Source organism: Apodemus sylvaticus, chromosome 5 (assembly GCF_947179515.1).
Source record: "Apodemus sylvaticus chromosome 5, mApoSyl1.1, whole genome shotgun sequence".
In the NCBI taxonomy this organism is placed as follows: domain Eukaryota; kingdom Metazoa; phylum Chordata; class Mammalia; order Rodentia; family Muridae; genus Apodemus; species Apodemus sylvaticus.
The window spans coordinates 109,187,789-109,203,345 of NC_067476.1; the positions used below are offsets into that span (position 1 = coordinate 109,187,789).

Consider the following 15,557-nt stretch of genomic DNA (forward strand, 5'->3'; position numbering starts at 1 on the left):
TTGCACTTTACACTTGTAAATAACAAAGATGGGATCAACCCAGCTGCTAGGAACATAGGCCTGGCTGCTTTCACCTGCCCTGAATTTCTCCCTCTCAAACTGTAGAAGGCAAGCAATGTCATTTTCTAAACTAAGAAATAAGCAGGTGGTTTAACTGAAGAGAAATGTCTTAGAGGTAGTAATAGTTGTATAAGTGCTGGGCCCAGAAAGAATAATTTATACAAGAACCATGGTAAAATAAATGAATGCACATTTCTATTATATAATATCACATGCTGTAACAGGTCTTCATAAGTGCAGTGTGCATCATTGATAACAATACGCTCTTACTTTTAATCATGCTGACATCGTTGGCCCCATCACCAATGGCCAAAGTCACAGCATTTCTGTGCTTTTTTACCAACTCTACTACTTGGGCTTTCTGGAGTGGTGTGACTCTACAGCAAACCACAGTCTTACACGCGCAGGCGAGCTCCAAAAGATCATTCTCGACATCACTTTCCAGGGCATGGGCCTGTGTCATCAAAACAAATAGAACACACGATTGTAAATTGCAAAGCAAATATCATGGTTCTTGACTGACTTCATTTCAGAACCATTTCATTACTTGGTCAATTCAGGGTTACAGAAGCAGTAACAAGAATGAAGACATGACTATTGAGCTGTTGGTAAGTTTCAGGGGAATTTAACACAAAAATAAGAGACATACACCCAGTGTGCCTCCTTGACATGGTACCATGCCATCTTGGCAAGATATAGCTACGGTAGATATTGGGAAAGTTCTACTAGGAACTACTAAAATCAATGGAAGCAACAGCTAGAGAACCTGCTGATATCTCAACAGTTTCACATGAACTGTCAACCACAGTAATTTCTACATGACGCACTGCTAGTGTCCTTTGCACTGTTTTGTAGAATTAGTGTTTGTGAATGCCAATGCATAGGCAAGATGAAAAAGACATGAACAGAGGCTGTCCCTAGCAAAGCACTGTGGTTGAAATCAGGAGCCTGAACAAGAGGGGACAGGCAACATATGCCTCAGTCGGGGTTCCCCAACCAATTTCTACCCTTGTTCCAACAAATACCAAGAGCCTTTCTATACCCTAAGCAATTACTGAAAAGAGAGCATAATTCTCCCCAATTAACTGGACAATTACCTTTCTAGAAGCATCTCATGTTGTACTCTATATTAGATACATTCAAGGAAACATGAATCTACTGTTTTCTAACAGATATCTTAGAGTGAATCCTTAGCAAGCCATTCCAGTTTGGCCCACAGATCTTCAGGGGCTATGTTCAGTAGCACCTTTAAGTCCTCTTGTAATTCCCATCAGGCTACATTATTGTTTCCAAGACTGCCTTATACCTTTGTAGTTGTAATCATTTTTACTCAGTGACATCCATTCTACCAGAAAGTCACCTCTGTTTATTTTTTAAACAAATAATTAAATGTGTCTATTTCTGTGCTATAAAAGCATTGTATTAATTCCTCTTTTGTAGTGTCTGTCATACTAATATCAGAACTATACTGTGATCTCTCAAACAAGACTATGCTCCATTCATGTCTGAGTTCTCTGCCACACTCTAGCATTGCGACCCGTCCAGTCTGTCTAAGCAGTGAAAACAGTCTGAGCCAATGAATGGGGAAATGAGTCTGAAACGTTGACTCTGGTGCAGAACATTTTATATCGAAGCCTATGTGCCTCAGAAAACCTGTGGCCCATCCTTCTCAAATACATCACATACTCTGAAGGACAAGGCATATGACTGGCTCTTTTGCTCAGAATGGTTCCTTTTCTCTCTGCTCATTTTTCTTTATTATCAGCAAGTAAAATGTAGACTTGGGTTTAGATGAAGACAGACCTGGTTACATTTCGGAAAAGCTTCAGAATTTAAGAAATCTGGAGCTATGATTTTAAAAGAAAACAAACAAAACCTTACTGTGCTAGCAAAAATACAGTCAATTCTCCATAACTGAAAAAGGGCATCTCATGGTTTCATGAGCACGGGTCTTTGAAGCAAACAGGGCTCCTGGAGAGCATCCAGCTTAGAGCTTTCTTTCAACAGAGAAAAAGACAGGGTAGGTGATTATCACCCAGAAAGCTCATGCCCTACAAATACTGGCTTCCTCAAGCCCAAGGGACTGTCAACGCATAACACATTAGGGATCCTGTCCTACTGAGCTGCCTGGGCCACTCAACTCCAGATCTCAGCAGACAGACATAACTTTCAGTTTGTGTTCATCTGTACAAGGGGAAAGTTCATGTCATCTGGACCAGCTTTCGACTGAGCTTGGCCTGCAGCTGAGCTCTGTAACTTTCCACCACCGTGTGGAAGCAGCACTTTGCTGTGTCTGGGATCCAGCTGGGATCCAGCTAACAGGAGGGCGGTCACAAGGGGGAATCTAATAGACTCAGATCCAACTTCTTTTGTCCACTAAGAAACTGTCTTCAAGAACAAACGTTCATTTTCCAAACTCCAAAGTGAAAAATGAGCATCAAAGCCAAAGAAAGATGTGAGATTAAGTTCTTTGTACATGTAAATGATAATTTCACGAGACTGCAGTTGGGGCTTTTGTATTCTAATTAGAGACTCAGGAGGAGCGGTTTGAGTTTTGTTCTGGGCTTGGAACCTGAACTGCGTTAGAAGTACAACGCAAGTTTATTCTATTATGACAAGAACCAGATTTCCTAATCAAATCAAATTGTTTGGCTTTGCTGCAGAATGTTGCTATTTAGAAAAACCACCAGAGGTATCTTAATGGCAATAATTTGGCGTGGTAATTCTGTGAAGGTCAGGTTATGACTCGCAAATCACAAACATTAGCAAGAGCAGTAACTGAAAAACTGTGCCATCCCCCCCTTCCAAAAAGCATTTAAACCATCCTGCAAAGTGACTGGGCAAAATTCATAGACTCCCTGCGAATGAATTGTTTCTCCAGAGCCTCACATCCAGTGTGATCCTTCAAACAATGATGTCTGAAAGGCACACTGGAAGTCTTTCCTTTTGTAAACAGGAAATCCTGTGCACGCCCTACCTCTTGTAGTGACATTTGTTTGAAAAACACAAAGGGGACTCTCATTATGGCAGCACAAAAGAGAAGATTACTGGAGTAAAGAAAAGGACAAGCCTCGGGCGAACTCACCAAGCTGTGGCCGTTTATGACCAAGGCGTATTCTCCTGTCACAGCCCCTCCTGCACCCTCGTCCAACCCCAGCCGCTGCTTGTTTTCATAAACTGCGTGTCCATTGGAAAAACTCGTGTTTTGTCCAAGCAAATTTTCCTTTGCTTTCCTTAAAGAATAAGAGAATTTAAAAGGCATAACAAAGTACGCAGAGCTTATCTACAACCGAACCAAGAGACCGGCCTGAAAGTGAACTCATGCCACCACTGTTCAGAGGAAGGCCCAGGTATTAGGTCCATCAAGCAAACTGATGCAGACAGCAGTGCATGTAAATGCTGCATGGGGGAGTGGGGGGGAAGGGGGTCGTGAAGGAAATAGGCAGATAAACATCGTGAAAACTGAATCATCTCAAACGTTTTAAACTGCCTAAAAACTGGTTTTAACTAAGGAATCTTGATAGCTTTGGTGTATAAAGGCTGAAGAGCCACTCTCTGGGAAAACAACAACACAAATGGTGTTCTTCAATAGGCTAAACAAAAACTAAAGGTGATGAATGAATCTGTCTCATTACAGAGTGCTCTCCTCCTTCCCTCTCTCTCCCTCTCTCTCTCCTTTTCTCCACTTCCCCCTCTCCCTTTCTTCCTGACATATGTACATGTGTGTGCGCGCGCGCACATGTGCGCGCTCATCATTATATAACCTGGCTGAACACGATAGTTCACTTATAAACATATTTTTTAGCTTTAAAAGAGACACATGATGCCATTTATTATTATACAATAATACAATATCTTAAGTAAAAAAAAAAAAACTCCAACAGTTTAAATGATAACAATGATCTTGTAAGAAACTACAAACTCTAAATATGGGGGCTTTTTTACAAATAGAAATTCCTCGAAATGCTCGAGACCTAATCAGTAGGTTATATGATGACATAGCCCCACTAGAAGTGGCAATCTACTGTTCTCAAAATAAAGAAAAAAATTAAAAAGCGATAATGTCTTTAAAAGGAAGGTGAATTCCCACCCAAAAGACCTGTGGGTGGCCAGGTTATAAATAACAGGTCTGTTGGCATGACCACAGTAGCTTCCATCACAGGAATGCCAGCACATGTCCCCCTGCAGAAGGACGTCCAAGCCAGCTGCTGCACATGAGTATACCACTACATGTATAGATGAACTCCAAAAGAAAACAGAAAGTGAAGAATAGGTTAGCAGATGTTTTGACTTAATGGCAAAATGAACTGTCTCCCTGCTGTCCCGCCCAGGGTGGAAAGCTTTTATTACAATGAGTTTATGCTGAAGCTCCTCTGATGGGAGAGAACGATCGTATTAAAACAAACATTTTTCCCTACAGCTTTTGAATTATTTAAAATTCAGTGATTCATCTAAAAATGCATCACCAAGAGCTTATGTACAAACTACCAAGGCAGACCTAGAAGCAGAGGCTGGCTGCCTTGTTTCCTGGCTCAACACTGCCTTCTGCTGCCCAGGACCAAAGTCACGCATGCACTTTTTAAGAGCCTTGTCACTTGCCCTTGGTTCCAAGGATGATATCAGACAGTTAGCAGGCAGTTTGCAGAAACAAACAAAAGGATGTGTAAGGTTAGAAGGCTGTGTGAAATGCACTGTGGGGAAGGAGCTAGAGCAGGCTCAAAGCATTCCTGTTGCATGCAGAAGGCTCCGATGTCCTCAGTAGATAAGCAACCCAAGGAACACTCACCATGGTCATGAAAACTGGCAGCACCATCTGATGAATGGGAGAAATGATACCAGACATGAGTGTATCTCTGACGGTGCTGCAGATCTCATAAACTGGGTTTTGAGAAGAACTGAGGCAAAAAAAAAAAAAAAATACCCAAAAACATCTCCCAGGGTTTCCTGTTTGGTGAGGCTCCCATTTGCCGTGTAAATGACTCAACCTCTATTCCCTCTTGGAAAACGAAAACATTCCAAAGGAGGGTGAAGTTCATGAACACACTGGCTGAAATGCTATTTATTTAGGACTTTTCCCCAACAACATCTTCCTAACATGTGACACAAGCCCCTTTCCAGGCAGAAAATGGACAATTTTTATGCTCTACTAAAATTGCTAATGCTCGCTTCTCCCAGACCTTCAGTCCATGCCAGACTGGAATGCTCGCACTGTAAGACCTGGTGGGTGTTCATAGCTGTCCTTTCTCTTACTTCCTGAAACTCAGCTCTCCAAACTCAAGCTGGTTCTTATAGATGTAATTCATTAGGAGGGGAGAAAGCTATACACAGTACCCTTCAATGAAGATGGACTGCACAGTTTGCAGGCATCAGACATACTACTGGACCTCAGAATAAAAGCAGTGTAGGTATCACATATATTACTGGACATCAGAATACAAGCAGATGCTAAAAGAATGGCTATGCCTCCTGGGCTTTGTAATGAGGGGCAGTCTAGTACAATGTTGTAATGCAGAACTACATAATGGGTTGAGTCGACTGGAGCCTCCATGGGCCATACCAGCTGAAGCACACTAAAGCAGAGAGAGGCCTGTGCTCAGCCACACACTCAACTTACAAAGGAGAAAGGAGATGGGAGGGACAAGTCATTTCCCTCAGTCCTTTCCTGGCACTCTAGATCCAGGAAGTAAAAAGATCTGTTAGGAAATAGATTTAAATTATGACATTATGTGTAAAGGAGAATAATTTGGACTTTGGTAAAAGGCCAGTGCTTTGAGCTTGCTTGTTCCTTGGAAACTTGGGTCTGACTCTGACAGATTAGCTATCTGACTTTTGGCCACTTGATTAATCCAGAGAAGATCCAGGACTTCAAATTCCTAGTTCTTAGCTACCAAAACAAATGGCTTCACATATACAGCCAGCCACAAGCTATCTCCAGATTGGAGTAAGATTCGATGACAGAGGGCAATGAAGGAGACAGCACCACCGTTCCGAGTGAAGAAGGAGGAACGTGAGTGAAGTGTCTAGTTCAAGCTTCCAGTTCACCATCCCTCACTGCCCCAAACACTGGTAAAGACATCGATCATTACCAGAAATTGGGGGCAAGCCTAGACGGGGATCGACCCCCTGAAAACAGGCAACTGCATGCACCAGTATGCTCATCAGAAGCCAAAATGTAGTGCCCCAGCGTGTTACAATTTATGAGAAGAGACTTGACCTCCTAAAACAGTTTACCCAGGAGAACAGAACTTGGTCATTCAAACCTGTTTGGTTGGTCCTGTCATTAAATACTCTATGATGTCCGAGTCAGTGTTACGTTCTGCTCTATGAAAGGACTCCTGACTGGCCAATATCTTATAAACAGCCTACAGCACACAGCTCCTGCCCCAGGATCCATTTGCATTTGTAAAAGTTACTAATGATTAAAAATTTTACTGATTAGAGAGGGGGTAGAGAGTCCTAGTGTCTCAGGGTCGGTACTTGGAGGCAGCAGGGTCACAGTTCAATGAATTTTTTCTGAGAACAAATCATGTAACCAGTGCCTAAGAAATGAAACACTGGATGGGTTTTCTTGTCTGACCGAACAAAATCTCATTGTCTATTTTCCTTGGAGCAGAAGATACATAATCTGTTAAAATGACGCAATCCATGAAATAACCTCAGAAACTGGCAGGACTTAACTGTAGACTGTGGGTGTGTGGCTAATACAGGACTGAACTGTAGACCTGTGGGCATGTGGCTAACACAGGGATGAACTATAGACCTGTGGGCATGCTGCTAACACTAAAGCATCAGTGGGAACCAACTCAATCAGGAGTCCAAAACTGGCGAACTACCCTAAGCAAGCTCTGTGTGTGCTGCATGGTATGGAAAATACTCATCCATCTAAACACATTTGACAGGTTTAACTACACGAATGTAAGCACTGTCCATCCCATGATTACTCCCTCAGATCCTGCTCTTTGAAGATACTTCTTTTGCATGAACTCAAAAATATAGCACAAGAACATGGAAGGGCACAAATTTATGATTTTAATCCCCAAGGCTATGGACTTAGATATAAATCACCAAGACTGAGAATGTAGTGGGAACCTCCAAACAATAGCTCTCCTTAGGAACTCTTTCTCCTCAGCTTTCATAGAAAGCATATTCATTCTGGTAAGGTATTCATTCTGCCAGCAGAATTTTCTACCACACATGGTTTCTGTGGTAGATGCAAAGTATGATGGTCCCTCCAAGTCTGGGTTAAAATAAGCATTGCCAGCCAGCCACCTGAGCAAGGTAGCCTGCTACAAGATGTAAATATTTTCCTTTGAGCAGTTTTCTCATTAAAATAAAACATGTTTTTAGCTCTTATCGGTTGTAAAATTTTTCATGGACACTACTACTCAGTATTAATGTAACCAAAAAGAAGAAAAGAAGCTGCTTGCTGAATTCTATTACTTAGAAAGAACCATGGCATATATTTTTCCAGGGCTTGAAAGATAGTTAGGAGGATACATGTGTGTGTGTGTGTGTGTGTGTGTGTGTGTGTGTGTGTCTGTGTGTCTGTGTGTGCATGTACGTATGCTGTGTGTATGTTCGCAAAACATATTATTCCATGAATAGTTTGTAATCTCATTTTTAGCTAAGTATGTCACCCATCTTCTAAAGTTAATAAAAGCAAAATCACTTCTATTGACTATTTTGTATTTCATTGCTTGCCAATATCATAGTATTTAACAAAATTCTTCCTGACTGGCTATATGGGTTATTTCGAATTATCTATTATCATACCCAGTGCAGGAATAAGTATTTCCTCAGCTACATATTCATGCATTTGTTCATTTATTTACTTAGAAGAAATTCCTAGAACAGGTGTCTGGGTAAAAGCATGCACATTTATATTTTTGAAATACGCTGCTAGTTTGGAGAATTCTAACATTTGAAGGTCCCAACAACAGTACATAAATGGTACACATTTTCCTACATTTCTTCTATAAAATGACAGCTATGACAACTGTTTAGCCAACCAGTTGTAGCTAGATGAAATCTTCAAGTATTAGCTCTACTATTCCTTCCCCAGCTGTTTCTATGAACTCAGGGGCCATCTCTTTTCTCAGAGATACGCCTTGCCTAGAAAGGGAACCAGACACAGACGAAGAATTTAAATAATTGGTTTGGAACTCCAAATTAGACTCTTGAAAAGCATAGCATATCACTCTAAACCCTAGCAACTGGGAATTTTACTAATGAGTATTTTAAGAGGAAAAAATAAAGTTTCTTCGATCTCAAAAGCTATCTTAGGGAAGAAAGCTCCTCTGAAGATGAGTGTCTAAATTGCCTTGGCCGCATCTGTGGGAGAGTGTCTCTATTGATGATTAATGTGGGAAGGCCCCGTACACTGCGGGTCTGGCCTGTGTATGAAAGCACGATGAGGGTGAGCCAGGGAGCGAGCCAGGAAACAGCTTTCCTGCCCAGTTTCTGCACAGGTCCTTGCCTTCAGATTTCTCCCTGGGGTTCCTGCCCTGGCATCCCCGTCTGATGGAGTGTTTTCTGGAAGTGTATTATGAAGTAAACCCTTTCCTCCTCAAGTTGATTTTAGAGAGATCCACCTTCTTTGAAGGCATTATTCTCTGCTTTAAACATGGCCTAACACAAAATGAACAGGGTCCTGTGCTAAGCCACAGCCAACACTGCCCGCTGCCTCCATCCCTGAACATTCACACTGATGCATCCCTGGGCACTCACACTGATGCTGCCTGCATCCCTGGGCACTCACACTGATGCTGCCTGCATCCCTGGGCACTCACACTGATGCTGCCTGCATCCCTGGGCACTCACACCGATGCTGCCTGCATCCCTGGGCACTCACACCGATGCTGCCTGCATCCCTGGGCACTCACACTGATGCTAATGTTTTCTTTGGGATGTTTTTGTTGCCTGTTTGTAATCTTTAGACTTCCAAAAGTACTGGGAACACCACCATTAACCACTGCTCTGGGTTTTATTTTTTGTTTGTTTTTGTTTTTGTTTTCTCTTAGCCTCTGAACAAATTCAATGCATTTGCCATAAGTTTTGATGTTGTTTTAAAAAGGGATCTCATGATTTATTTTTTCTAAAATAAATATATACATTTAAAAACTGTGTGCCTAGCAATAAAGTCTGAGAATTTTACTTTGTGAATTTCAGGTTTATTTGTGTAGGTTAGTTGTGGGGGGAAAAGTTGTTTAAATTTTAATAATTAAAATAGAAATTAACTAACTATACCAGGAAATAGAGGAAAAATCTTTTGATTTATTGGTTTTATTGGTTGTATATAAATTGCAGAATTAGATATAATACACATGTATATGTATGAACATAGATAACAATTTCCCTTTAAAAATAATATTTAAGTATCAAAATATTACTATTTCCTCCAAGGTCCCATGAATTCTATCATAAAAATGACACAAAATTTATCTGAAAATCATTAATTCCAATAAAAGCATGGTCAGTGTACTGTTAATAAATAAATAATACATTTCTTAAAACTATACAAATAATTTACATATAGATAGAGAGATAGATATATATATATCAGTAATAAAGAATGAAGTTTCCCATTTTTTATTTGACAAAGACATACGTGTTCTCCTGCCAGGGCATCTCACCAGCACGTGAGAAACCTTTTCTGCTCAGGGTAAGGTAGAAACAATGGCAGAATTGATCTACGGATATCAATTGGTTAAACGCCGACTAAGACTTCCTTCCCTGTCCACCAAACTTTGGTCAGAGAAGCTGTAGAAGCAGCAAGCAAAGCTGTCACAAGCCAGCTTTTTCAATTTTAGAGGAAAATAATTATGTAGATTTTTTTCAAATTCAGTAACAGAAAATAAATATAATAAATGAATAGATAGTAAGACTATTAGTTCTCCAAACGTAATGTCCAGTGGGAGCCAGCACTCTTGAGGTTTTTGGCCGTAGACAGCAGCTGTACAAACAGCCAAGCATACCACTTCTCATAACCACTTACTCTTCTGACCTCCTACGCTATCACCTACAAGCTGAGTTTTCAAAAGTTATCACAAACCATAGGTGCTATTAAATACTAATTCCAGTACTCCGTACCCCAGAGACCTGACTCGGAAGGAAGCCAGGAAGCCAGGAAACGGGTATTTTTAAAAGCGTACATTCTGTGACGACACCATTCATCATCACTTAATATCTTCCAGGTTTTAGCCAAGGAACGTTTTAAAGAACATACATGACTTGAAATTCTTCCCTGAAAACACCTGGTAAATGTTGGAGGCCCGAAAGCAATGCCTCGTTGCCAATATGAACCTTATTCTAGCTTCTCTGATGATCGTGAATGAGACCTAAGGAGGTGTACAGATACACCTACGCTGACAGGAATGGCGGAAATACCACATGGCCCCGCCCTCTCCCAGACTCTCCCTTTCCTTCAACACGCACCTGAGTTCTTCTCGTACTTCCACAGCCGTGTTCCCCGTTATCACAAACAGCGCATCCATGGCATCTGTCAGTACATTGCAGGCATAACCGATATTGATGGCAGTTTCTGGTACAAAAAGATTACCTCTGTTAATGTGCTACCTTCTCCACAAAGCTTTGGAGCTGTGGCTGTGTTTCCCCTGAGCCCATCAGCTCCATGGATGTTAGGGAACACGCAAAGCATCATATAATACAGTTGACCAGGATAGAAGCCCAAGACCTGAGACCCATAACCAAATTCGCCTTTCACTGAGGAAGCGGGCATATTTATGGATCCCTGGTATCTCATTTGATTTTCAAAACCATCTTTAGATTCCCAAACCAATACTCATTTAGACCCCTTAAGGTCCTGTGGTACAACAGTTTCAGCTAACTGTTTACCTGAAAACTCAATTAATTTCATCAAAATGCCAAAATACTAAATTTAGCTAATATTCAAATCTAATATGATAGACTAATAATTGAAGCAGTATAGGGCAAAACCAGAACAGGGAAGTGGGAAGGGGTGGATCAGAGAAAAGGGGGAGGGAAGGGGGCTTATGGGACTTTCCGGGAGTGGGGGTCCAGAAAAGGGGAAATCATTTGAAATGTAAATAAAAAATATATCGAATAAAAAAAAGGAAAACAAAACAACAACAAAAAGAATGCCAAAATACTAAACTTGGCTAATATTCAAATCTAACATGATAGACTAATAATTGAAGGCAAATGTGTGAAACCTTTTATAGTTTTCCAACTTAATGAAAAAAATTGGAATTTAATAATCAGTTCAATAACCACCCAGAACCATTCTGCCAGTGACTCAGCAATTTCTGCTTTAATTTTACAGTCTTTTGATTCTAACAATATGAAATCGTGAAACACTAGTTATCTCTATAGAACTGTTGATCTTGTCCTAAATCAAAACAGACAAATAATGGAATCTCAGTATATCTTTTGCATAAAGCAAAGAAACCAGCTCAATAATGGTTAAGTTCAGCAAGTCTCATGTAGCAAGTATCCATTGAGTACCACAGGCTTCAACTTTCTGCTGTTCAATTTTGTAATTAATAATTTAGGTAGAAAAACAGAAGTGGAAGGTAGACCTGATGGCCCAGGCAGGGAGGGCCCAAAGTTCAAGGCCTGCCTCTATAGAGGGCCAGCCTGGGCTATTTAGTGAGACCCTGTCTCAAAACAAAAGGTAAGGAAGGATGGGATATGCAGCCAAGTGGAAGACGGCTTGCTTAGCATGTGTGAGACAGGCAGACAGACAATAGAGGAATATACACAGGTATATATAGTTATATAGAAAATTGATTTATCTTATCTGCAAACCTCCAAATGCTGTATAGGGCACCTAACAAAATGAATATAGTCTTTAAGAACATTCTGGTTAGCTGAATATTTTCTGTTTCCTAATGACTCAGCATAAAATTTTAAGCTTTCATTAACAACAGATTAAAAAGAACTGATTAAACTAATTTTTCTTTCTTAAGAAGAAAAGTAATTATTTAGTGTCTGGTCATTCCTAAAAGAGGTCCAGTTCTCACAGGCAGCCCTGGGATTAAGCCGGGGGCATTAAGCTGCGGTAGTTGTTCACTGAGGACCATGTCCATAAGCTGCTGCGGAAGCAGCTGGCACCCTTGGCCTGTCGGAAGTTTACTCTACACCCTGAGATCCGCCAGCGCTCCCATAGCTCCCTGCCCGGGAGGAACTGAAGGTAAGGACAAGCCCTCCAGATCCCGGCTTCAGCCCTGACAGGACAATGCTCACATGGAAACTACATAGAGTAGTTTTCTCTCTAGGGGTGACAACCGGACAGAAATTCTGCTGACTAGAGAACATATTATGCAAGGTATTGTTGCAAGATTTTACATGTCCAATCATATTAGGGCAGTGGAAGACCTGTGATTGGACAGGAAAGTGGAGGCGGAGCTAGGAGTTGGGGAAGACACAGAGGTCGCAGGTGGAGAAAAAATAGGAACGGAGATGGCTTCGGATGTGGACCTGTGTGACATCTACCAGCCAAAATAGCTAAGTTTTTATAAGGTTAGAAATACTGGGATAAAGGTTTTATCATTATCAGTTGGCTATTAAATTATTGTATTGGCATCTTGTAAATTGTGATATTACTGATACATAAATCTGATTGCTTAATTAAGCTTTAAGAGTTTTGCTTTACTTGGTTACTGGAGTGTGGGTCCACCAATGGCCGAGAGGGAACACAGCTGAGATGCTGTGGGAGCTAGCTGGGAGAGAATAGCTCAGCTGTGGTGAGAATGACAACCAAGTGGGACCTTGCTGACCAAGTGGGACCCTGCTGGGACATGGTGCTGAGGCCTGGCGGGGCAGGAGAGTTGGTGGGTTCGATTTTTTATAACTCCTACAACAAGGTATTTTTGTTAGATCTCTTTTTTTGGATTTTTATTAAGTTATTTTATTTATTATTTTTGTTAGTTTTAAAATTTTTGTTAGTTCTTAACTAAGTTCATATTTTTAAAAAGCTTTCTTTCTACATTTTGACTTTTCCTAAATAGAGGACTAGAAAAATGATGAATTGCTTTAAGTTTTTGACTAACATTTTTTTCAAAGAATTCCCCCACCTCAAACATAACTGTCATCTAGTTCCAAATTACCTTGTTTATCTCCTGTTAGAATCCAGATCTTAATATTGGCTAGTGATAGACTTGTAACTGTTTCAATAACACCTTCTTGTAATTTATCTTCTACAGCAGTGGCACCTAATAGCTTCATTGGAGAATAAAGAATAACTTGCATTAATACACACAAGGAACACATGTAACATCTGTAGTTTCCGTCAAGGAACTAAAGGTCAAGGAACAGGAGATGAAGTCATCTTATAAAATGTTGATGTAGTAAGTACACCCGAAAGGAAGTTCCTAAATCAAACCAACTTAATAACAGAGGCCCAGGAAGAATAGCTCAACTTGTAATCAAAAAGCGGAGGGACAAAAGGTGGTGGCACCATTGCATGCATGAAGAGGCCAGCAGGTAGCCAGGCAGTGGTGTACATGCCTTTAATCCCAGCACTTGGTAGGCAGAGGCAGGCAAATCTCTGAGTTGAAGACCAGCCTGGTCTACAGAGTAAGTTCCAGGACAACCAAGGCTGTTATACAGAGAAACTTTGTCTCAACAAACAAACAAACATAAGTCAGCAGGTGATCTCCTTCCAAGTGAAGACTGTTCAGTTTTCACCTTAATGATAAGACCTGCTTCCTACTACTCCCAACCTCCAACATCCTTGGTCACTGAGAAGAATGATTTCTAAAACAGACCACATTCTGAGTCGTCATCAGAGTCTCCTGATCTGGAATTCAGAGCCATAGCTCTGTTCTCTTTATCAATTGTTTCTGCTCTAAAAATGTGAATCAGAAAGCAGTGTATCAAAGATAAATTGGGGACTGGTAAATAAAGAGTCTACACTCCTTTACTTTTAGGAGGACTTCCATTGCTTAAGTAATTACTAATAAAACTGGTCCACTCTATTCCCTGTGGCCATGCATAGTAAGCTGAAATCCAGAGTATAAAGCATGTCCACCATGAAAAGAGAACCGCGTGCTATGTGCAAGGTGATTTAGCAAATGACTTAAGTAAGCACAGAGCATCACACTTCCAAACCTATACCATCAAATCCCTTTCGATTTCTTCATACAGCCCAGATATCCGCTCATCCCTCTCAGCGATGGCAGAATTTGCATCTTCAAGCATCTTCTGCCACATTTTAAAGTACTTGTCATCAAGCTCTCGATAAGCAATTGCCAAGGTTCGGAGGCCTTCGCCGGCAAATTCCTGTGAGAGAAGATATGATTTTAGGGACAGGTAGACAACAATAAGCACCCTGAAAGTCCCCACAACATGGCGACTGTTTCATTCACACATTTTTGTCCCAAGAGGAATACATAGCTGTCCTGGCTCTAACTCCATACTTCCTCAGACATGGGAAAGAATAGTCGTGGTTTATATCAAGTCTATGTGGTTTGACCGGCAGGACACTAGCTTTCCCCCTAAAAGCAGCTGAAAATGCCTGCTGAAGTATTCTAATTGGGAAGAGAGAGATGGTCTTGAAAGCAACTGTATCTGTACAGTGTTCTCTGCCTGTAGGAAGCATTCCTGTCCCAGTGAGGAAGACAGGTCCTTGGAGGAGTCACAGCTCACAGGCAAAAAGGAAGCTCTTTTGTTAACTAGAGCAGGCCCTCTCACCAGGCCCTCTCACCCCCTAGCCCCCATAGTTATGCATCGTTGCTGAAAATTCAATGAGTCCGACTTTTGCATATATTTGAGAACTTCCACAAAGGAAGCTAAAAACCAATAACCAATGAATAAGTAGAAGCTAAATAGTTGAGTAAGAGAAGTCTGGTCTGCTCCTTGTGGTTATGGTAATCACCTTTGAAGGAAAGGGAAGAGAAAGGAATAAAAGGACCACAAGTGTGAGCTTACAGGACTGACTTTGGTCTTTATCTCTAGACTCTGCTGTAAAATGTTTTTTTCTTTTTTAATTAAAGTTTCATCTTTAATAGTAAAAAGTTGTTTGAAATCTTGACGACACCATCATCAAATCGGACCAGCTCAAATATTATTTATTTATTTTATGAAACTCGTTTTTAATAAGTAGTCAAATATTAGGAGGCCATACTTTTCCTAACTTAGCATAAATTGTCAGCTTGCACAGCCTAGGCTCATCTAAGAGGAAATATTCAGCTGAAGAATTGCCTGGATCAAATTGTGTGGGAAGCCATCCTGAGCTATTCGGACTATTGCTTACTCATGGCCCTAAGGTGGTGGCTGCTAAAATATGAGAACAATTAACTGGAGCCTCTCCCGAGGGCATTGGTTTAGCCATTGTCTCGAAGATAACTGCAGAATGATCCTGCCTGCATCATCACCCGCCGACTCCGGTAATTGCGGTGGAAGGAAGTCCTGAGATAACTGCGGCAGGCTCCAGCCTGTGCAAACACCTGTTGTCTCCACCGGAGGACCCTTATCTCTTCCTGCTGAAACTGCTAGGATTGCCCTTCCTTCCTTTG

At 41.1% G+C, this 15,557-nt stretch overlaps 1 protein-coding gene across 5 annotated transcripts in view; it reads right to left on the reverse strand.

Annotated features, from left to right (window-relative positions):
- Positions 1-15,557, reverse strand: part of Atp8b4 (ATPase phospholipid transporting 8B4 (putative)) — a 192,172-nt gene that overhangs the window by 29,229 nt on the left and 147,386 nt on the right. For all 5 annotated transcript variants that reach the window (XM_052183505.1, XM_052183500.1, XM_052183502.1 and 2 more), the window contains 5 exons: positions 14,158-14,322; positions 13,149-13,260; positions 10,495-10,600; positions 3,146-3,293; positions 331-514 (listed from right to left, as the gene is read on the reverse strand). In XM_052183505.1, coding sequence (XP_052039465.1) covers positions 331-514; positions 3,146-3,293; positions 10,495-10,600; positions 13,149-13,260; positions 14,158-14,322 — 715 coding nt within the window. The remainder of the gene's footprint in view (positions 1-330; positions 515-3,145; positions 3,294-10,494; positions 10,601-13,148; positions 13,261-14,157; positions 14,323-15,557) is intronic.